Below are 23198 nucleotides of genomic sequence, written 5' to 3'. Positions count from 1 at the left end.
CCCAAAGTTGTCGTAAATATGCTGCTCTGTTATATTGATATTCCAATGATGATGGAGGGGAATAAATTACAGGAAACGATCACTCCACTCAAGAATCAAAGCACAGGAAAGTCTTAAGCCCAATTTATGTTTAAAGCTGCTGTTGGAAACTGTGTGGGTTTACTCTAAAATTCTGAGACCCAGCCAGATTCTATATTGTATTAATTTTAATACAGCATAAAACTGGGAAAGGTGTAAAAACAAATGTTCAACAAGAGCTCAAGGACTATCTCCAAGTTCTGAGGTTGAAATTGGGTGACAAATATCAGTCACCTCTTCTAGTAGGACTTGTGTGAGGTGGACTTTAAAAGATCACAGTAAATGACTTGAAAAATAATTTAGGTTATAACTTATTTCCCTTCGAGGAAATTGCTGTTTCATTTTCAAATTTGTAATCGGAAATGGTCTGAACCTGAATATTTTTGTAAGTACGATTCTTGATAATTGTTTGAGATTACTTATTTATAAAAAAAAGGCTGAATTTGTTTGTAAAGCAAGGGGAGCAGTCTTATGAGATGTCATTCTTCTGCCTTGTTACTTTCAAGATGCCAACACAGTCTTTGCTTAATTGAGGAAAAGCACAGCACAAATAGATATTCAGACCTGGAAGCATAGAGAGTTAGTCTAATTTCTTTTACATTTAGAAAGGCATGAGCTCAGTGAAATAAAGAAACATTTTGCAAGCTTTATATTTGTTTCATTACAAATCAACAACATGGAGAAAAAGTTTTTCATAACTCACATATGAAATTATTATTGATTACGATGGGTTTTACTTGGTCAGATCCCTTAACGCACAGAAATATGTTAGCTAGAATACTTTTGAAGCATAGGAAATCTTGAAGCATATTCTATCTATTCCTCTTTCGAATTATGGGAATTAAGTATGGATCATTTTGCCTCTTGAAGCAGTTCTGTCATTCAATGAGATAGCGGTTGATCTGTGATTTACCTCCATGTTCCTAAATTTGGCCAAAAATCATGTGTCTCAGATGTAAAATTAACAGTTAACTTTACGTCAAATGACGTTTGTGAATATGAAATCCAAATCACTTATGGGTGTTTTCTGTCTACATCCCTTAAACTGATGCCACTTGTCCAACACTACCCAATCAATTGATTTTTTTCTTTATTTCCCCTTAACCCTACTATCCATGGAGTAGAACTGGAGTTTGTATAATTTCTCCCTGTAACTTGTAGTCCATATTTTTTTCCCAGTAAGCCTATACTGCACTCTCCGTTCTTCAAGTTGCCAGATTTGTTAGGTACATCGGCCTAGAAATTAGAGGTAAGTGAAGATCTAGGTACAGTGCAGACTGTTGATGGCTAATGAGATGAACAGAAGAACAGGTTCAGAGATGCTCGGCAGACTTGTTAGCATAGTGAGGCACTGATTAGTACAGGGGAATCATAGGTCAGTAGGAATGGAGGCCAGTGAGATCTGCCAATTTAATCTCTCATATTCCTTCTAGCAAAATGTTAATGGAGGGAATTTTAAATGCCTATTTTGGTAGCTACCAAAGGTGGTTCTTCAGTCCCTGAACAGTTCTTCTGTTGGTCATGGTTTGTAGCATTAACCTGACATGAGAGGTTATCCCTCTAGGTTGGTCCTGAAAAGGTAAAACAAGATCAAATTTCACTCTGATGCTCATTTTGTGTTCAAGGAACTAAACATTGCAATCAAACATGAAGAAATGGAACAAACTGTTCAGTGTAAATCATAATAAATATACAACGTATGTGGGTCTAATCATAGTTTTCTGATCTCTAGACATTGACGAATGCAGAGAAATCCCAGGCATTTGTGCCAATGGTGTATGCATTAATCAGATTGGTAGCTTCCGCTGCGAGTGTCCGATGGGATTTAGTTACAATGACTTGCTTCTCATCTGTGAAGGTACTCTCATATTCATTATAAGATCCTTCTGCAAAGGTTTTCCAGACGTATGATGCTTTGACTTTACTTGAATACCAGATACAGTAGTGCTTCAGCAATGAGTTCTGTCTTGGCATGTTAGATGTTCTTGAATATTGATTTATTTAATAACTGTAAAAAATATATATGTATTTTTTATTTCTTAAGGTTCTAAAATTCTCACCAGGCATTCTTTAGTGCATCTAATAATTATCCTTATTAGCTTTTGACAGTTTTCCTATAATGACCTTCCATTTATACACTAAGAAAATCCGACAATCAAACTGCTTTGCCAGTTTGTTCAACATTTGTTCTAAATGTTCAATTGGTCTTCAATATCTATTCCATAATGAATATTACACCTAAAAACATATTTAATATTAGGAACACAAGTCAACTTCTTGAAAATCAGGTTTAAAAAACAGGGGGGCAAGAACTCTTTCTGACACCATGTCTTTTGAATGGGAAGCTGTAAAAGATGCTACTCTAGGGAAGGTAATTACAAATTAATTCTCTTACTTTTCAGTGGAAAAGAAATTTTGGCCAAGATGGGTTTGTGTTGTTTTCTTTCCATTGAACAATTGCTTATTTTGCATTAATTTAGAGATATTACAATCAAGGCAGCTAGCTATTTCATTTGATGTAATTAATGTGCTTATTGATGAAAAAAAAACTAAGGAAATCAATTATGTTGTGAGTCATTTGTCTGAGTATATGGCCATCTAGCTAGTGATTCTGCATAGGTCTGCATTGGACTGGTTTTGAATCAGTCTACCTGAATTTTTAGTAACAATTTATTCTTATCTCATATAAAAACAGAAAATGCTGGAAATACTCAGCAGGCCAGGCCACATCTGTGGGAAGAGAAACAGAGTTAATGTTTTAGGTCAAAGATCCTCATGATATTCCCATTTGCATTACCGTACTAACAATTCTTTAACAACATATTATTAAAAAATGTAAGATTTTAGTCTTTCTGTCCAAAAGACATCGAGAGCAGATATTATGAACGGTTCAGTTCCTAGATTTTATTTAGCTTGAGGTAAACCCAAGTGAGAAATTAGGAAGAAAGTAAAATGCTGACTTTCTCAGATACTAATTTCATAAAAATAACAAAGTACCAGAATTGACTACAGAGTTTTCTAACGCAGAAAGCCAGTGGTCTCTGAATGTTGATTGAACCACTGTTTCTAGTAGTGCAAATCATAGACAAGTAATGTAATTGGCCTAAAGATTTGAAGGAGCCTCCTGACTTTTCAAGAATTAAATGGAGGTCCGAGCCTCCAACATGGTGGACAGGAAACGTGTGTCATTGTCTGCTGGAAATTCAGCAGCCCCTATATCTGTTATGGCAACAAGTAAAAACATCCACCGCCCCAGCCTGAAACAAATGGTAGTCTCCATGCATATGAATTAAGGGCTCAGATGCCAGTTTGCTGCCTCCTGCTGGCCCCACTCAGGAAAAGCTTCCTTTCTGATTTCATTTCTTCTCAAGTCACTTCATTCTAGATCATATCTTTCCTAGTTGATTTAGTCCCTCATTGCCTTTATTCTATGGCACCTACCTTCCCTGTTGTCCCTCAGTTTCCAGTCACCAACCTCCCTGATTGTACCTTTCACAGTATCTCCCTTAAATATGTATACAAGGTCCATTCTAGCAACACAGCAGCTTCAAAATCCTGAGTCTCTTCACTGATGAGTTGTCCAGGGATACTTAGCAGCCTGGTATCTGTAGCAAGTTGTCTTCATATAAATAAAGCCAGAGACCCCAATATCAGATGTGCCCACAACCTATCATCTGAGGCTCAGACAGTCCCAAGTTTATACCAGTTGGGAATGTTTAGGCTGCATTTCAAATACTTGCTCCATTTTGAGTAATTTTTTTTAATGTTTCTGGTTTAAATTGAACTTCAATAATCTGGAAATTTAAATAGAAAATCTGTTTAATGCTTGTGTTTCTTATTGTACTGTGGAGATAATTTTTACTTTGACAATATTTCAGTAAAGCTTGTAGTTTTAGCTTTTAAATATCATTACTTTGTGTCACTGACAGTAATATAATATCTGGTGGCATTGATTTTATTTCAGATATTGATGAATGTAGTAATGGTGACATCCTTTGCCAAAGAAATGCAGATTGTATTAATATTCCTGGCAGTTATCGTTGTGAATGTTCTGCTGGATACAAACTAGCACCAAATGGAGCTTGCATTGGTGAGAATTTATTTCAGTAACGCAGCATATTTTGTTGAAAATTAAATTTCTTAGCAGGAGCCTGTAATAACATATTAGCAAGCAAATTGACAAATATGGCTATTATAATAGTTACTACTTGCATTTATATAACATCTCAATCACTTGGAATCCCAACGTGCTCCACAGAGGCATATTAAAAAAAATGCTGAACAAAAGAAAGTATTAGGAAAGCTGACCAAAAGCTTTTGTTTATTGAGGGAGTTCCAGAAGCAAGAGCTGAAGCAGCTGATGGCAATGATGGTATGAGATTGAGATGCACAAGAATTCCAATTTTGTAGCTTGAAGGAGACTTCAGAAAAAAAGGGAGAAATGAGGCCAAAGAGGAACTTAAGCATGCACTTCAGAGTTTTAACTTCGGAGTATTGAAGGACTGGGTCAGCAAGGGACATAGAAATATGTGAGTAGAATCTATGTGTGCAGCAACATTTTGTATGAATTGAAGTTGATAGGGGAGCTGGCCAAATGAACATTGGAATAGTGTTATCTGGGAATAATGAAAGTCCAGATGAGAATTTCATTGGCAAGTGGCCTGAGGTGAAGTGCAGAGGCAAGTGATATTATAAATCTGAGGTAGATGCAATTCATTTCCCTTTTCCTTATATTTCCTTGGTGCTACTTTTTTCCCCTGGTTATTTTATCACTGGTAGCATCAGGTGATGCAGATTACATGAAATCAGAAACTCAATTCAGGATTGAACACTATCACAAGGACATGGTTCAGTTGGAGCATTTACTGGGAAGAAGGTGAAAATGGTGACAAAGTTTTGAGGCATGGGCTGAAGATAAAAGTTTCAATCCTGCCTGTGATGTCCAAAACTCAAGAAGGGAATTAGGAGAGCTAGGAGGGGCCATGAAAAGTCCTTGGCAAGGAGAATTAAAGAGAATCCCAAGCCATTCTATACATACATCAAGAGCAAGAGGATAACTAGGGGGAGGGTAGGACTACTCAAAGATAAAGGAGGGAACATGTGCTTGGAGGGGGAGGATGTGGGCGAGGTCTTAAATGAGTACTTTGCATTGGTATTCACCAAGAAGAAGGATGTGGAGGATAGTGAGATCAGTGTGGAGCATGCTAATGTACTGGGGCATTTTGAGATAAATGAAGAGCTAGTGTTGAGTCTCTTGAAGAAAGTTAAGGTGGATGTCCCCAGGGCTTGATGGGATATACCCAGGTTATTGAAAGAGGCAAGAGATGAAATTGTTGGGGCCTTGACCAAGATCTTTGTGTCCTCTCCAGCCACAGGTGAGGCCCTGGAGGAATGGCGAGTAGCTAATGTTGTTCCTTTGTTCAAGAAGGGAAATAGGGATAATCCTGGAAATTGTAGACCAATGAGTCTCATGTCAGTGGTAAGGAAGCTATTGGAGAGGATTCTTAGGAATAGGGTTTATGAGCATTTGGAAAAGCATGGCCTAGTTAGGGACAGTCAGTATGGTTTTGTGCGGGGCAAGTTGTTTTGGGGAGGTGATGAAGGTGGAGCAGTGGATGTTGTCTCTGTGGATTTTAGTAAAGCATTCAACAAGATCCCCCATGGTAGGCTGATCCAGAAGATTAAGATGCATTGGATCCATGGTGACTTGGCCGTTTGGATTCAGAATTGGCTTGCTGAGAGGGAGCAATATATAATGTGAGCTGGGATGAGAGGCCAAAAATGGATAACCAGAATTTTAGTGGGAGTGGGGTCAAGAGAGTTGGCTGTCCTAGAGAAGGTCAATTATTAAAACTTAATGATGTCTCAAAATGTTCTGCTTTCCATTACCAAAAATTGTTCTATATGATTCTCTTAGATCGCAATGAGTGCCTGGAAATTCCAAATGTCTGCAGCCATGGTGATTGTATTGACCTGAGAGGAGGTTATCGATGTATATGTCATAATGGCTTCAAGCCAACTCCTGATCAGACCATGTGCATGGGTAAGTGAGGCTTTAAGCATTGTTGTCAGTATCACTGTTAATGGTGTGTAGTTTCATCTCTTTGAATGTTAGCAGATATGAAATGCATTAGTGGGAATCCATGCATGTACTAACTAAAGCTACCTGCAAGCAGAGCAGCACATAAATGATTTCATACCAAATAAGAAGAAACTGATAGTGTACAATACATTCAATAGAAAATCAAGTATTCTAAAAGAACAGATATAAACACCAGACAAGCAATGAGCAGTTATTTATGTTTGTAAAAATAGATGCTGTACATCCAAGAACAGCTACTTGTACTTTCACTTTTAATGCATCCCTTGGATTTGTAGTAACACAAATGCCTATCAAGTTACAATATAGATTATGTAATAAACTATATGTTAACGGAATAATTTAACATTTGCAGATATTGATGAATGTGAACGGCAGCCTTGTGGAAATGGAACTTGCAAGAACACTGTGGGATCTTACAATTGTCTCTGTTTCCCAGGATTTGAGTTAACTCACAATAATGACTGCATGGGTGAGGCACAAATATACATTGAGGTTGTTTCTCTGGCAAAATGCTGTTAATCTAGTCTTGCATAATCCATAACAATTACAAGGCAAGTTGCCTTAGCAATGTTCAGCAAATGTAAATTTTTAACTTGTAGGAATCCATAAATTTACAAAGGTATCAATAGGAAAATGTCACATAATTAAGTTGGAATTTACTTTTTAAGATTTGTTTTTACATACAGTAAATCACATATTACCAGTGAATAATGCAAGTTATGTTATGAAACATAACAGGTTATAGAATAGAAAACAGAGAACATGGCAAGCTATTTCACTTCATCTAGAACAAATGCATACTCCCTCCTTCCTTTCGGGTGTAGTACTGTGTACCAGCCTCTCGGGATCTGTAGGGAATTGCCTAGCACCTGCCACATTAGACAGTAATGAGGAATGTACTTAATTGTCACATGCAATAATTGTAGTACTTGCTTGAGAAGTATTCCCCGGTATATTTTTGGCCTCTTAGACTGAGAAATTCTTCAAAGATTTCTTGTTTCATTGGCATTGGTTTTCATTGGCAATGATTTGTTGGAAGTGAAGGAGAAACAATGATGCGTAAAGGAAGTTTCTGCTCGACTTTCTGCAAAGTAACATTGACAAAGCAATGCCAAGGAAATTCCTGGCCAATAGTCTGTTGCCTGGCATTAAAAATTCAATTGTGCTTCTTCCTCTTCATGTTTTCAACTTACCTCTGATAGTTCCTGCTATTAGAGTATACACCACACTTTCTCTTTCAGTTGGTAGAAACTGTCTCGACAACAAACTTTTCACTCAGTGGATTTAATGATGCCATGCTGAGAATTTTATATTCACATTTCCGGTTAGCAAATTTATTTTTCCACTGTTACTTGGGATTCCTGTGTTTTAACATTGGACTTGCTGAAACATAAATAAATCAACTATGGTTTGGAAGCTACTTGATAAATAAGAGTGAATGCACACTACTTTCATTGAAAGTATTCTCCATCACCCCCTCAGATATCGATGAATGTACAACTCTCTTTGGCCAAGTCTGTAGAAATGGACAATGTTTTAATAGCATTGGCTCCTTCCAGTGTCTATGTCAGGAAGGCTATGAGCTTACACCTGACAGGAAGAACTGTATGGGTGAGTGTCAATTATTGACTTGCACTCAGTTTTAGAATTGTTATTCTGCATATGGCTTACAAACACATTTCTGCTTATTTTCTGGAAAGATATCAATGAATGTGTGTTGTCTCCTACATCGTGTGCCCCTGGAACCTGCCAGAATCTCGATGGTGCATACAGATGTATCTGCCCTTCGGGCTATGAAGTGCAAAATGAAAACTGTATAGGTGAGGACCTACAATGCTTCCCACTGTTTTAAATGCTTGAGGCTTCTACTCAACTACTTAAGCTTATCAGTCTATGCACCATTGAACTGTTTTAAATGCTGGAAATGAAACATGCACAAACTAAAGTATTACAAATGCTCAGCTGGCCTGTATAATTATAAAAACCTTCGATGAGATTTGTAAGTTTTGACAGAGATGTCTGTTATCCATTGGTTTACACAATACAATCTGAAATGCTTTTGCTGTTATTCAGCAAAATAACTTTCCCTGTTCTGTAGATATAAATGAATGTGAAGAAGATCCTAATATCTGTCAGTTTGGTGATTGTGAGAATACTGCTGGCAGTTTCCAATGCGTTTGCCGTCCAGGCTTTATCCTCTCAGAGAATGGGCGTAGGTGCTTTGGTAAGCCTGCATTTGTTTCTATTATGCCCAATAGGACATTTGTGTGGGAGATGTGTGTTCAATTTGTGTGTTCTTTTTTGTGTATTCTCTGAAATAAATAGAGATTTAGTCATGCATTATACTAAAGAGTGATTTTGTTTGAAGATTGTTGAAAATTAGATTAGGATAAATGACTTGTGTTGCATTATGAATTTCCATGGAGTTCTTCTAATTGCCTACTATGATTTCAAGGGACTGTCTAGAGAAGCCCTATAAACAGTCATCTTTAGCCTTTTTTTGAGAAATTCAGTGTATCTGCTGCTGCAGACAATCTAAGTATATATGTTTAAAGAGCAGACCTATTGCCTTTATCTTTTGAGTTGAAAATTATCAAGTTTGTGCTTGATATTTGAAATGTGCCTTGTATAAGTCTATTCTGAAGGTTATGTTGATCAAACTTGACTCCCCAGATACACGTGAAAGTTTCTGCTTCACCAAATTTGACAATGGAAAGTGTTCAGTGGCAAAACCTTTCAATACAACTAAAGCAAAGTGCTGTTGCAGTAAAATGCCAGGAGAGGGTTGGGGAGATCCTTGTGAGCTCTGCCCTAAAGATGGCGAAGGTAATGTACTTTGGCCTAATATTGAACCTTGTCCATTTCAACTTTTAACCCTTAAATAACACTAACTGTGGTAGAAATGCTGTGGGTATTCAACTTGTCTACTGTACTGCTCTCATATATAGTATTGTTTCCAAAACAGATTTGGATAAGGAAGAGCAATAGGTCTATTCTTCCGCAAAGACCACTATCCACTGCTTCCATGAATAATTCCAGGAGATTTGCTTCTACTGCCCTCTCTAAAACCCTAATCATTTGTAGATTGCTACTTGTGTGAAGAAAGTCTCTGTGCTAAACTTTCCTAGCGTTCATTTGAACTTGTGGCTTGTTTAACTTCATGCACTGCAATTGCCTTTTTCCACTTGGTATTGTATATAAATGAGCTTTCCCTTAATTTCTTCTGCCTTTAAAGCTAAATTGGCCACATTGAGAATGACTGCATGGGTGAATGACAAGGCATATCCTGAAGCCTCTGATGAAATTCTTTCTCTGGAAAAACACTGTTAATTTAGCACTGCATAATCCATTATAGTTAGCAGACAAATTCCTGTGGTAGCATAAACCACATTGATCTCATCTTTCCCTGTAATACATTCCCCTGATGATCATTGTTGCAGGTTTTCCCTGTACCTTATAATTGCTGCTTTACTAAAGCCGTATTGACCCAAGATTGTGAACATCAATAAAGAAATACCTTTCTTTGAACAACTATATGGATCACATCAATTAAAGAATCCACTGATTTAAATTTTATTTAGATGTCAGTCCTGCAAAGAAAATAAAGAATGTTGCCTAGAAATCAGAGCACAACTTTCTTCACATTTTTCAATACTATGCAATTGTAAATTGTGACTATTCCATGTCAAACCAGGGCAATCATGAAACTTCCTACCTGTTGTAAGTTACGCTTTGATGCATTTTCTGCATCAGGGACATAAGGTGCTCCTGGTGCAGCCCTCCTATTAGGAGATTGCAGGGGAATTTGGGCTACTTTGTCCTGGGAGCATCTGTTATGTGGCAATTCCAGGAAGACATGGTCTTAGTCCTTGTCTGCTAACTGTACTGGGAGGCAAGCAAATGAGTGAAATACACCCCTTCTAAGTACTATCTACCTATGCCCCTATATCTGTCAACCTTCCCTAACCTTTCACCAGATGTACCCTGCTGACCTGGGGCCATCCTGTTCCCTCCTCCCAGCCTTAATTACCTGCTTCTCTGTATTTTCCTCCTCCCAACTTCAAGTGCTTGCTACTTCTTCAACTCATTCCCAACCTCGTGTCTTTCTTTTGATCTCCCTTCTCCTGACCTCGAGTCTTGACTGATTTCCCCCTCCGGATCCTTTAAATCCCTAGCCACTGCTGAGAGCTCAAGCTGTGAATGAGTATCAATCAGTTATAAAATAAATATGACCTCTTTTACAGTTGCTTTCCTGGATCTGTGTCCATATGGTCATGGAACTATCCCTGGCTTTGGAGAGACGCGTGAAGGTAAGAAAAGCTGAATGGTACTGCAGTGTTTTATTTATCAAAGTGTTTATAAAGTGATTATGGACGCTGCAGGTAAATGTTTTGTATGATTTAGAATTAAGAAAGAAAAATGTGCCTTTGCACTGAGCTGTTCTTCTGTCGCCTCCGTCTCCAGGCCTACTTCTTTGGCAAGGATTCTCTAACCCCCACTGGTGACCCATTCTCCCACTCCTCCTCTTGGATACCCGGTTCTGGCCTTCTGCCCACTCTGGATCTTTTCATTTCCAACTGCCAATGGGACGTTAACCGTCTCGACTTCACTACCCCCCTTACCTATTCCAACCTCTCCCCCTCTGAACGCACTGCCCTCCACTCTCTCTGCACTAATCCTAACCTCACCATCAAACCTGCAGACAAGGGCGGCACTGTTGTAGTCTGGCAGACTGACCTTTACCTTGCCAAGGCCAGATGTCAACTCTCGGATACTTCCTCTTACTTACCCCTCAACCAGGACCCCACCAAGGCGCATCAGGCCATTGTGTCCTGCACTATCACTGACTTCATCACCTCTGGAGATCTCCCGTCTACAGCCTCCAACATCATAGTTCCCCTACCCCATACTGCCTGTTTCTATCTCCTACCAAAGATCCACAAACCTAAGTGCCCCGGTAGGGCCATTGTTTCTGCCTGCCCCACTGAACTCGTGTTCTCATATCTCGATTCCATTTTGTCCCCCTTGGTCCAGTCCCTTCCCTTCTACATCCATGACACTTCACATGCTCTCCATTCACTTCAACAACTTTCAATTCCCCGCCCCTGACTGCCTCATTTTCACCATGGATGTCGAGTCCCTGTACGCTTCCACCCACCATCAGGAAAACAGTAAGGCTCTCCACTTCTTTCTTGACACAGACCCAACCAGTTCCCCTCCACTGCCACCCTCCTCTGTTTGGCTGAACTTGTACTCACCTTCAACAACTTCTCTTTCAGCTCCTCTCACTTTCTCCAAACCTTTCTCCAAAGGTGTAGCCATGGACACTTATGGGCCCCAGCTATGCCTGAATTTTCGTCAGCTACGTGGAACAGTCCATGTTCCAAGCCTACACTGGTAATGCTCCCCAACTCTTTCTCCGCTATATTGACGATCGCATTGGTGCTGCTTCCTGCACCCATGCTGACCTTGTCAATTTCATCAACTTTGCCTCCAACATCCACCCTGCTCTCAAATTTAATTGCTCCATCTCTGACACCTCTCTCCCCTTTCTTGATCTCTCTGTCTCCATTTCTGAGACAGATTATCCACCAAGAACTTTTACAAACCCACTGACTCCCACAGTTTCCTTGACTACTCCTCTCTCCACCCTGTCATTTATAAGGATGCTAATCCCTTCTCTCAGTTCCTCCACCTCCGCCGCATCTTATGATGAGGCTTTCCATTCCAGGACATCTGAGATGTCCTCCTTTTACAGGAAATGGGGTTGCCCTTCCACCACTATCAGTGCAGCCCTCACTCACATCTCCTCCATTTCCCACACATCTGCACTCACCCCATCTTCCCCCACCACCTCCCCACCCCCGACATAACAGGGATAGGGTTCCCCTTGTCCTCACCTATCACCCCATGAGCCTCTGCATCCAATACATCATTCTCCGCAACTTCTGCCATCTCACCACCAGGCACATCTTCCCCTCCCCTCCTTTCCCTCCCCTCAGCTTTCTGCAGGAATCGCTCTCCCCGCAACTTCCTTATCCACTCGTCCCTCCCCACCATTCACCCTCCTGGCACTTACCCCTGCAACCATGCAAAGTGCTACACTTGCCCCTACTCCTCCTCCCTCACGACCATTCAGGGCCTTAGAAAGTCCTTCCAGGTGAGGCAGCGCTTCACTTGCAAATCTGAGGGTGTCATTTATTGCATCTGGTGCTCCCGGTACAGCCTCCTCCACATTGGTGAGACTTGACACAGATTGGGTGACCACTTGATCAAGCACCTTCATTCTGTCCACCTCATCATCCAGGATCTTCTGGTAGTCAGCCACGCCAATTCCACTTCCCATTCCCATACTGACATGACTCCTCCCCCTCCCCCTACCTTTTTATTCTGGCTTCTGCCCCCTTCCTTTCCAGTCCTGATGAAGGGTCTCGACCCGAAACATCGACTGTTTATTTCCCTCGGTGGATGCTGCCTGACCTGCTGAGTTCCTCCAGCATTTTCTGTGAGTTGCTTCAGATTCCTGCATCTACAGAATCTTTTGTGTCTATGTGCATTTATATAGCATCCTTCCAGTCCCTTTCAGGAGGTCACAGTGCATTTTTTAGCCAACAATGTGCTTCTGCAGTGTAGTCACTATTATAATTTGGGAAACCCAACACTATATCTGCACATAGCATTTGTTTGAGTTGGTTACGAACATCCTTGGCAGGCAAGGTCTGTCTTGTCTCCATCTCTTTCTCTGCACCTTCTAAGAATATAATTGGTGGCAGCATGAATTTTGATGTGCACTTAGCCAAATAATGCCATTGCCAGTCCAGAAAGTCCAGACAACAGAATTGTTGTACGGACATGCTAATGAGCTAATCTGTGACATTCTACCTGGCAGTATGGCATTTGTTGTTTACATATTACCCCATGCACGTGGTTGCACATCAATATCATCAGCCAACACCCCTTTGTCGCAGTGCTTCAGTTGCACGTGGCCCACCAGGCTGTCACAAAGCAAAGGCATCATGACAACTTCCGACAAACCCAGTGTCAAACAAGGCTGCTTCATTACCCTGACACTTTTCTCACTGCAATGTTGTGCATCACAGCCAAACAAGCCTGCTGTGAAAATGGAACTAATTTTCAGAACTAATGCGGAACAGTTCAACCTATGGTGACTTCACTCCAAGACCAACGTCACCTGAACCTCAGCAGTTAAGCTGCAGTAAATGGAGGATACCTGTGTTTACACATACTTGGAGGCCAAGCTCCAAACAGCATTGACTCATTCACTGAGGTGAAAGAGAGGATTTGATTTGCCCTCAACATTTCAAGATATTATCAACCTGTCCCCACTGCACAACATTGCTCTTTGACAATACAAGTTCAAGTCTATAAAACATGGATCACTTTCCACACCTTACAAACCATCTTTTATAGCAAAGGCAGACATTGGTGATGAAATTCACTGCCACCTCCACAATTTGCCAGTACAAACTTTTGTCAATTGAGGAAAATGGTGCAAGGTCAAGGTCTGTCAGGCAGCAGTAAATATGTTTGAGACATGGAAAACCTACAACAGGAATTTCAAGGCTTGAAAGATAGCATCAATCCTAACTCAACAGAATCATCCAAATTCACTGGAAGGATATGCGAACCAATGTCTGTTTCCTCTCCCAGGCTAATATCCCCAGCACTGAGATCCAAATCACTAAGCCAACTCCATGCAGAAGGCCACATCTTTTGCATGCCTGACACTAGACTCCTGAAACAGACATTCTGCTCCGAGCTCTGTCACTGGAGGGATTACCAGGCAGACAGAGGAAAAGATTCAAATATGTGCTCAAAGCTTCCTTGAAAAATACAACATCCCCAATAACTCCTGGGAATCTCTGGCCCATGACCTCTCAGAATGGAGAAGGAGCATTCAGATGATGTTAAGAACCTTGAGTCTATGCATCAGGAGCACACAGGAAGTCCTACATAAATGACAGAAGGAGTACACCACTTCAAACACTACCCACTGTTAGGTATCTCTGTAATGGGTTATAACTAAGCAAATTTCAAGGATTTGGATCAACGATGGAGGAAGAACGTTTCAACAGTATAAGATTACAAAATATTACATTTATGAAGATATAGTAAAGTATGGAAAAGGATTACTAAAGCAATTAATAAAATAATAGGTCACCAAGAATATTAATAAAGCAATGAGTCTCATGCCCTTCTGCCTGTCGGGGACTTTGTAGAGATGATCGACGGCTGTCTTGGAGAACACGATGTTCCTGGCACCGTCCACGATTCCTGTGTGAGAAGTCAGAACAAAATTCCCCCATTATACACTAAGACCAGAGAAGATGAACAATTTCTCGTGATAATAGCTTGTGCCACATATGAAATTTCAGCAAAAAAAGTAAAAAGATTCATATAGCTGTGCATGTTACTGTGCATGTACCAGTTTAACCCATTTATTGCTGGATATCATTGCAGTTTTAACTTCATTGCTATTACAACCTCTTATGGAAGAGTTTGTGGTTTTCACACTGACATCATCAATCACCTCAGAAGTCACAAAATCAGAGTGAAAGAAAGTCATCCTTGATCTCAAGGTGTTGCCTCAGAAGAATACATCATAGAGTAAACTTATAATCCTTGTGAAGTTATACACTTGCATCACCCACTGCTTTCTGACCAGAGAAAATGGAATGTAAAATTATAGAATCATCACAGCACAGAAAGATGTCTCTCATGATTGTCAAATTCCTTTCTAACTGAGATTGAATCTGCTTCCACTATTGTTTAAGGTAATGAGTACCAGAAGATGTGTGGATTTGCCTTGTTAGCAGTTTTTCCTTGTATCATTTTATGATCCTTCTGCTAATCATTGTAAATAAATCTGTATCCTCTGGATCTCAACCCTTCTGCTAGTGGCAACTGTTACACTTTATTTAGTTTGACTAGACCATCATAGCTTGGAACACTTCTAACAAATCGTCTTTCAACCTCAATCTTTTGTACGAAAAACAATCTTAACTTCTCCAGTCTCTCCGATGTAACCAAAGTCATTCACTTCTCCTTCTGTTTTAGTAATTTTCTTTCAACACCTTCTCTAAGGCCTTCACATCCTTCAAAGTGCAGTACCCAGAAATGGACACAGTAGTCCAATTGCACCTGGAATCTATGTTTAGTAAAAGCCTTCCTACTCTGCTTATCTTTGTACTTCATGCTTCTGATGATAAAGCCCAGGATATATATCAACACACAAAGCACAGGAGAAACTCAGCGGGTCAGGCAGCATCTATGGAGGGAAATGGACAGTCAACACTTCAGGTCGAGACCCTTCATCCAGTCCAGATTAATGGTCACAATCCGAAACATGGACTGTCCATTTCCCTGCATAGATGCTGCCTGAGCTGCTGAGTTCCTTCAGCATTTTGTGTGTTGCCCCAAATTCCAGCATCTGCAGTCTCTTATGTCCCCAGGATATACATGTTTAACTAGTTTATCAATCCATACTATTAGCTTTCAAATATTTGTGAAAATCTGTCTTTGGTTTCTCTGTTCCTGCAATCCATTTAAATTGTACTTTGTTGATTATAAATTGTACCAAATGTATTAATTTTCTCTCCGTTGCAATAAATTTCATCAGCAACCCATCCATCTTTTCCTCCAGTCTGCAATGTCCTTTGGAAGTCTATCATTATCGTCCTCCCTTTTTATTGCACTTGTAGTTATGTATCATTTGCAAGTTTCACAATGAAAGCTGATGGACTCAAACATATATACAAGGAGTAGCTCTAATTAGAATTATCATTTGCATAGTCAATTGTGGGTTGAAAGATGGTAATGCAATGCACCCATAAACATTTACTTCAGCAAACAATTAGCAAAAAAGGGTAAAGATTATGTAAAAGTAGGCTTTATCATTATTCTAAGGAAACATTGCAACTCCTCATCAAATGAAATATCCCATGTCTGCATGCAGCAAGATCTAGACAACATTTAGACATGGCAATTACCATCTCCAACAAGAGTCTAATTACTCCTACCCCTGATGTTTGGTGGTACTACAATTGCCGGTCTCCCACTATCAATATTTTGGGAATCACCGTTAACCCAGAAGCACAACTGTATCAGCCACATACATACTGTGGAGTTCCTGCAGTAATTAATTCACTTCCTGACACCCAAAGCCTTGAGCCATCTACATAGCACAAGTCAGCCGTGTGATGGAACACTGTCCACTTGTCTGGATGAGCACAGCTCTAACACATAAAATTCTGGACTCCACCCTGGGCAAATCAGCCTGCTGGATTTGAACCCCTCTTCATCACTGGCGCATAGTACCTACAGTGTCTACCATTTACGGAAGGCACGGCAGTTCTCTCCTAGGCTACTCCAGTATTTCCCAAGCCCGTAACCTCTATCAGCAAGAAGAAGAAAGCAAGTAGGCACATAGGAAGACCACCGGCTACATGTTCCCCTCCAAGCCATGCACCATACTGACTTGGGAAGATATTGTTGACCTTGCCGCAGTGTTTGCGTCTCAGAGGAATGAGGAATAAGTTAGTAAAAATAACTTATTATTTGAATTTATTGGACAGATCCTACATTTGATATGATGCATTTGGAATAAAGATGTTTAGTTTATTCATGGCATTTGATTTATTCTGAGCTGATTTTTTTGTTCTGCAATGCAGATGTCAATGAATGCTTTGAAAACCCTGGAATTTGTTCAAATGGTCATTGTATCAACACAGATGGATCATTCCGATGCGAGTGTCCTATGGGATACAGCCTGGACTACAGTGGGGTTAATTGTGCCGGTAGGGAAACTGTTATTAGTCATTTTAGAATGAGTAACAATGGGTTAGATTCACTTTCTGTGGTGGTGGAAATTGCTTATAATGGCTTGCTTCCCACTTGTACTCCAACCTCATTTCCATTCTGTTGAATTCTGTGCAGAGTAAAATCGGGCAGTGTGTCTGTGGTTGTGCTCTTGTTGTATTATTTTACACTAATCCTGAACATTCCCAAATGTGTTTAAGTATATTACTTATAAATGTTCAGAATGCACACTTGTTAATTTATAATATGTTAATGTTACAGTGTTGTAGTGCACAGTAGTTCAAAACAGTACAAGTAAAAAGTAAAGCATACAATCGCAAGAAGCCAGTAATTTTTGCTATTTCAAAACAGACACCGATGAATGTTCCATTGGTAACCCCTGTGGCAATGGCACTTGCACTAATGTGATTGGTGGATTCGAATGCAGCTGTGAAGAAGGATTTGAACCAGGTCCAATGATGACTTGTGAAGGTAACTCTTATTGATCATTATACATTTGCAAGCTACCATCTGTAAATTTGACCATGGTTTCCTGCTTTTGCAAAATTTGCTGTGGTAGCACTTTGACCTCCATAAAAGTGACGGGTAACCCTGACAGATTATATGAAGTAAGAGTCACTTGCGTTGTGTCCATGACTCTCTGGTCCCTGCTGAAGAGTTGGGGGGTTGGGGTAGTGGTGCCTAGAGAAAGAAATGGAATGCAGCAGGAGGCTGACTCTTGCAGGTCTTCAATTTCAAAATTTGTTTTTATAAGACATTCCCAGAGCCTGTGTAAATTACTCTTTTACCAATCGATTGCACAGACATTTTGGCCATTTGATTTTTAACTTTTCCTCACTCCTGCCCAAGGACACACAGGATGTTAGAGAGTCAATGATTTACTTGATGATTTGAGTTGCTATCCTACTCTTCCTCGGACAGAAGGCTGAGTTGTAAAGAGGCCCTTGTAAAGCTATTTATCCATAAGAATGCAACACCTCCTGTTCCCCTTTCACCATTGGATTTCATGACCACAGAGAAAGTTATGTACCAGCAATAAATTCTACATCAGGCTTCCAATTGCAATGTGGAAGTCAAGTTAAATATCCCTACGGTGCAGATACTCATGAAGTTACTGCCGTAGATATGACTTGTATTTGAGTTTTGTTATTTTGCCATTTGATGTTATAACTCCTCTTACACTCTCACTCGGGAGGAGTCAAAATCAAGTCTATTCCTTAATACATTTACAATTCTGCATAAAAAGTAGGCATGATCATCTATCAAAGAGAAAACATCAAAAAATTCCAATGGGTGAAAAAGCCTCTTCCTTTCCTGTAAGGTTCTCAGATATTAAATATTCCATTAAATTTATTGAGAAAAATATAATTGATATCACTAAAATGAAGTTACTGTAGGAATTAAAGAGATAAAAAGTTAATAAATCTCTTGCATTGCAGTGTTCCAAAAGTGATGGCTCCAGAGTTAGCAGATGTATTAACAATGACATTACAAAATGCTTTGGATTCTGGAAGAGTCCCCACAGATTAGAAGGCAGCAAGTGTAGCAGCACTGTTCAAGAAAGGAGGAACAGAGAAAAATTGGAACAATATATCAGTTAGCCTAACATTAGTTGTCAGGAAAATGCTGGAATCCATTGGTCTTTCCCCACAGAGTCTTTGCAGTTGTTGCACCAGGCTTCAGTACATCCCTCGCCATTTTGTCCTGCAACTTCAGCATTCAGTTGTTGGCCTTCCAGTGCAAGAAGGTGTCTACAAGTTTAAGGCAAACCATAGTGCATCCTTCATCGAATTGGTAATCTTCCAGTGGCAGTTGATGTTGTTTCATTATGCGTCCTTGTTGAACAGCCCATAGAGCACAGAGTCCTGTGTTAAGCAGCTGCTCAGGACGAAGCTGGGCAAAGACCACTGCACCCGTATTCAAACTCTTTGCAAACTCACAGTCCACAAGGAAATGGCAGATAATCTTATCCTCATCACAGGCGCCTTGAGGTCAGCATGGAGTGGGATTCAGACTCCAGCTGTATATGAAGGATCTGACAGAGAGAGCTCTTCTTGCTACTAGCCAAGCAAATTTGGTGCTTGTTTGAGATTTCGAGTGATGAGGCATCCTGCGAAATGGTTTTGACAGTCTGCTCAGGGAACCATCCGACAGGATCCATGGTCTCCTTTTCCACGGACCTCCCAGATACTCTGTGCAAACCACTACCTCATTGACTATGATTGACTTTGGCGTCTGAGTCATAGAGTTGTGCAGTTTAGAAACAGGCTCTTTCGCCACTGCATCTATGCTGACCATCATGCCTATCTATACTAATCCCATTTGTCTGCATTAATTTCATATGTCTCTATGCCTTGCTCATTCAAGTACATGTCAAGATGGCTTTTAAATGTTGCTACTCTCTGGCAACTCATTCCAGATACCAACTACTGTTTGTGTGAAAAATTTCCCTTTAGAAGTCCTTCCTCTCACCTTAGACCAATGCCCTCTAGTTTTAGACACCCCAGCCATGGGAAACAGACTCTGCTATCTACCCTATCTATGCCTATCATAATTTTGTGTACTTTATCATGTCATCTCTCAGCTTCCTTTGCTCCAGGAAAACTGAGCTAGCCTAGATTTCTCCTCTGAAATCTCGAGCCTTGCAATCCACAGAGTGAGTACACAGATGGCCAAGGCTAGTTCAGACTAGTCATAGATGCTGATCCAACTGTGGACCACCTGTGGGTCCAAGCAAAAGATAGCAATGTCATCATGTACAAGGGATGCTTTGTCTTGAGTGCCTCCACTGCTTGGTATCGTCATCCCTCGTGCCCATATCATCAGATATATTCAGCAAAAAGCACAAAAAAACAAGAGAAAAGAGGAAGGACAATCATGCCTGACCCCAGATTTGTTGAGGAAGCTTTCCAGTTCCCACCCATTGATTTGCACTGTGCTACTGATATCTTTGTAGACCAGTTATATCCAATTAGGGATTCCCTCACCAAAACCCATTTTAGAAAGCACATCCATCATGTACTTGCACAATATTCTGATGTAGGCCTTGTCCTAGTCCAAGCGACAATGCAAGTATCCACCTCCCTGTCCCCAAAGTAGGAGATTGCATCCCTGAAGAGAACAAGGCTGTCAGAGATCTTCCTGCCGAGATGGCCCAGGACCAAATCTTGTAATTGACAGTTAAGGGTGCGTTGGGTAGCCAATCTCTGAACTCCTGCCTCTCCCATTTCTGCATGCAGACATGGATGATGATGTCCTACATGCTGTCATCTAAAACTTGTGAGGTAGAGGACAGGAAGTTCTTGGAGACAGTGTTATCTCTGGTCTTCCCATAAAACAGGCTGGCATAGGATTGCAGATGCTCAATATATCCAGCTTTGAGGACATTACCGAGCCGTCCTCTGCCTTAATTTTACTGATCACAGAGCTCCTTCTGTGAACCTTTTGGAAGAAGAAATGTGAGCCCATCTCATCCTACTCCACAGAGCCAATTCTGGAACAGAAGATAATCTTGAAAGACTCCAGGCAAAGAAGGAGGTTTCTTTGCCAGCTCTTTACCTCTCAGCATTCCTCATCCATCCCCACTGACAGCAATACAAGCAGATTCTGCATGCATTTAAGGAGTTCTTGCTATTCCCTCTGACTCTTTCTCACCTTCTGAACTCTTTTGAGGAAATTCATGTTGATTGCTTCACACCAATGCATCAGGGAGTCAAAAAGGGATTTCAAGGTTCTCCACCTTGTGTAAAACCTTTTAAGTTCCTTGATGTTTTGTAAAATCAGCAGTTTGATGTTCAGCTTCCATGACCCTTCTGGTCTTCCTGTAGGTGACAGTCAGGCATTAGGAGGCAGTGGCCAGAGAAGACCACCAGTTTGACATTGGTGGATCAGACTAGTGCTTGGAACACAGAGGAAAGCTATCTGGTCCAGATTACGCTGTCTGGTCTTGAGCAGGTGTATTGCCACAGTGGTCCACCTGCAACGTTGCTGGAGATGTTCTGCAGCTTTGCATACTTTATCTCTTCCTTTTGGACTCTGGAGGTGATGTCCAGTTTGCTCAATGTACAGGGTCCGGCTGTCAGCCTGGCCAGATTGTCCAACCACATTGATGATGCAATTGAAGTCACCGGCCAGAACGACTGGCTGGGGCACCGTCAGCAGCAGTGGGAGCTGCTAGAAGAGATACAGCCATTCATTCATTCAGATCCGGGCCCTACACATTGATTAGCTGGTGAGGAGTATCCAACAACTCAGGTCAAAGATCCTTCATCAGAACTGGAAAAGGGAGAAAACAAGTTATTTTTAGATTGCAAAGATGGCGGTGGGATGGATGGGACAAGTGGAATATCCTTGATAGGGTGGGGCCAGAATTGCCCAGTTTACAAACAAAAGAACATGTTAAAGCTGTAAGATGCAGGTCAGAACTGTTGCTGAGAGGTAAAACCCAAAGGAGAATGAAGGGAATACCTAGCAGGTCAGGCAGGGCCTGTGGAACGAAAAAAAAAACTGAGGTAATATTAGCGATGGGTAATCCTGTGATAGCACTAGCCAGTTTTGCGAGATCTGAAATTCAAGAACTCGCGCAGGTAAAAGTTGAGGTGACGTTCCTCAAGCTTGCATTGGGCTGTGTTGGAACAATGTTGGAAGCCAAAGACAGAGGGGATCAGAGTGGATGTGGGAAGGAGAATTAAAGTGACAGGTAAGTGTACACTCAAGGTCAACCTTGCAGAGTGAAGGAAGGTACTCTGCAAAGTGGCCACGCAATCTGCTTTTGGTTTCTCCAATGTAGAGGAGATCATAGCCTACGCACCACATAGAGTACACTGGATTGGATGAAGTGCAAGTGAATCACTGGTTCACTTAGAAGGACTGTTCAGGATATGAGAAGGGAGCAGGTGTTGCATTTCCTGAAGCTGCACGCGAAGGTATTGTGAGAAGGGAAGTGTTTAGTAGAGATAGAAGAGTGAATCAAGGAATGCTGAAAGGATAATGGAAATCATGTCTGGTAATGGAATCTCATTGAAAATGATGGAAATTTTAAATGCTGATCTCTTTGCAATTTGGTGAGGACCAGGGAACCCTATTCTTGCTGTGGCTAGAAGGAGAGCAAATGAGCACAGAAGTATTAGAGAAAGGGGAGAGTTGTTCAAGGGATCTTATGAAGAGGAAGTCAAGGTCAAGAAAAAAAGATATTTCAGAGGACACCTATTGAAAAGTCTTGTCTTAGTCATAGAGACATAGAATGCAGAAAAAGGCCCTTCAGCTACCATGTCCATGTCAACCATCAAGCATTGATCTATGCTAATCCTGTTATTTCTTTGGCAGCCACATCTTTCCCCCTCTCCCGAATTCTCCTGCCACCCACCTGTACTGGGGGAAATTTCCATTAGCCAATTAACCTACCAAACAGTACTTCTTTGACATGTTGGAGGAAGTCAATGCACCCTGGAGAAACCCCCACACTCACAGGGAGAACATGTAAACTCAATACGGAAAGCACCCAAGGTCAGGATCCTACACCTCTGAGGCAGCAATGTTAGCTGCTGCACCACTTTACTGTCATCTGAGCAGATACAATGGAGACAAAGCATGTGGGAGAATAGAATAGAGTCCTTTCAGGGGAAGCAGGGTGGGAGGAAGTAAAGTTAAGAATGCTCTGGGATTGTGGGAATTAATTTACTGGATTTACCTAACCGGCATTGTGGATATTTGGAGTCTAGAATTTAAGATATGAACTAAAAGATGCACAATATGGCTCACCAATGACCATTTTGTTCATGGGCCCACTATTGCAACTTCAGTGATGCCCTGTGCACTGGGCTTTGGGCCCTACCGAGCTTTTCTTTAAGCATGAACTGTTTTTCGAAACTGGGCTTTCAACTGGGAGTCAGGAATCAATCAAGTGCTAAAATCTGTGAATGGGGGAGGTTGGGGATGATACTTCCTGAAGGACAGGAAGTAGAAATTAGGATTAATTGAGTGAGTTCCAGCTCATTATAAATCTTGGTTGTTCCAGTAGTGTTTATAGACAGTAGCTCATCGGAAAATCGTGCAATAATTTTAGCAATAGTGGTCCAGAATGCAGTGTTGCACATGGAAGTATGTCATTCATTGTGCAACAATGCTTCACAACTGGAAGTGTCTGGTTGAGTTTCTGGGCGGCATGACCCAAAGAAAG

General features: G+C 40.9%; 1 protein-coding gene across 1 annotated transcript in view; it reads left to right on the top strand.

Annotated features, from left to right (window-relative positions):
* The window catches only part of LOC127572903 (fibrillin-2-like), a 266295-nt gene that overhangs the window by 203052 nt on the left and 40045 nt on the right, over positions 1–23198 (top strand). Inside the window, 11 exon segments of the mRNA XM_052020630.1 lie at positions 1811–1936; positions 4043–4168; positions 5996–6121; positions 6534–6650; positions 7664–7792; positions 7882–8001; positions 8280–8405; positions 8855–9007; positions 10426–10491; positions 16873–16998; positions 17372–17491. Coding sequence (XP_051876590.1) covers positions 1811–1936; positions 4043–4168; positions 5996–6121; positions 6534–6650; positions 7664–7792; positions 7882–8001; positions 8280–8405; positions 8855–9007; positions 10426–10491; positions 16873–16998; positions 17372–17491 — 1335 coding nt within the window.

This window comes from Pristis pectinata, chromosome 7 (genome assembly GCF_009764475.1).
Source record: "Pristis pectinata isolate sPriPec2 chromosome 7, sPriPec2.1.pri, whole genome shotgun sequence".
NCBI classification, from domain to species: Eukaryota; Metazoa; Chordata; class Chondrichthyes; order Rhinopristiformes; family Pristidae; genus Pristis; species Pristis pectinata.
Note: the sequence above shows the minus strand (reverse complement) of the source record. Positions and strands in the feature narration are given on the sequence as shown.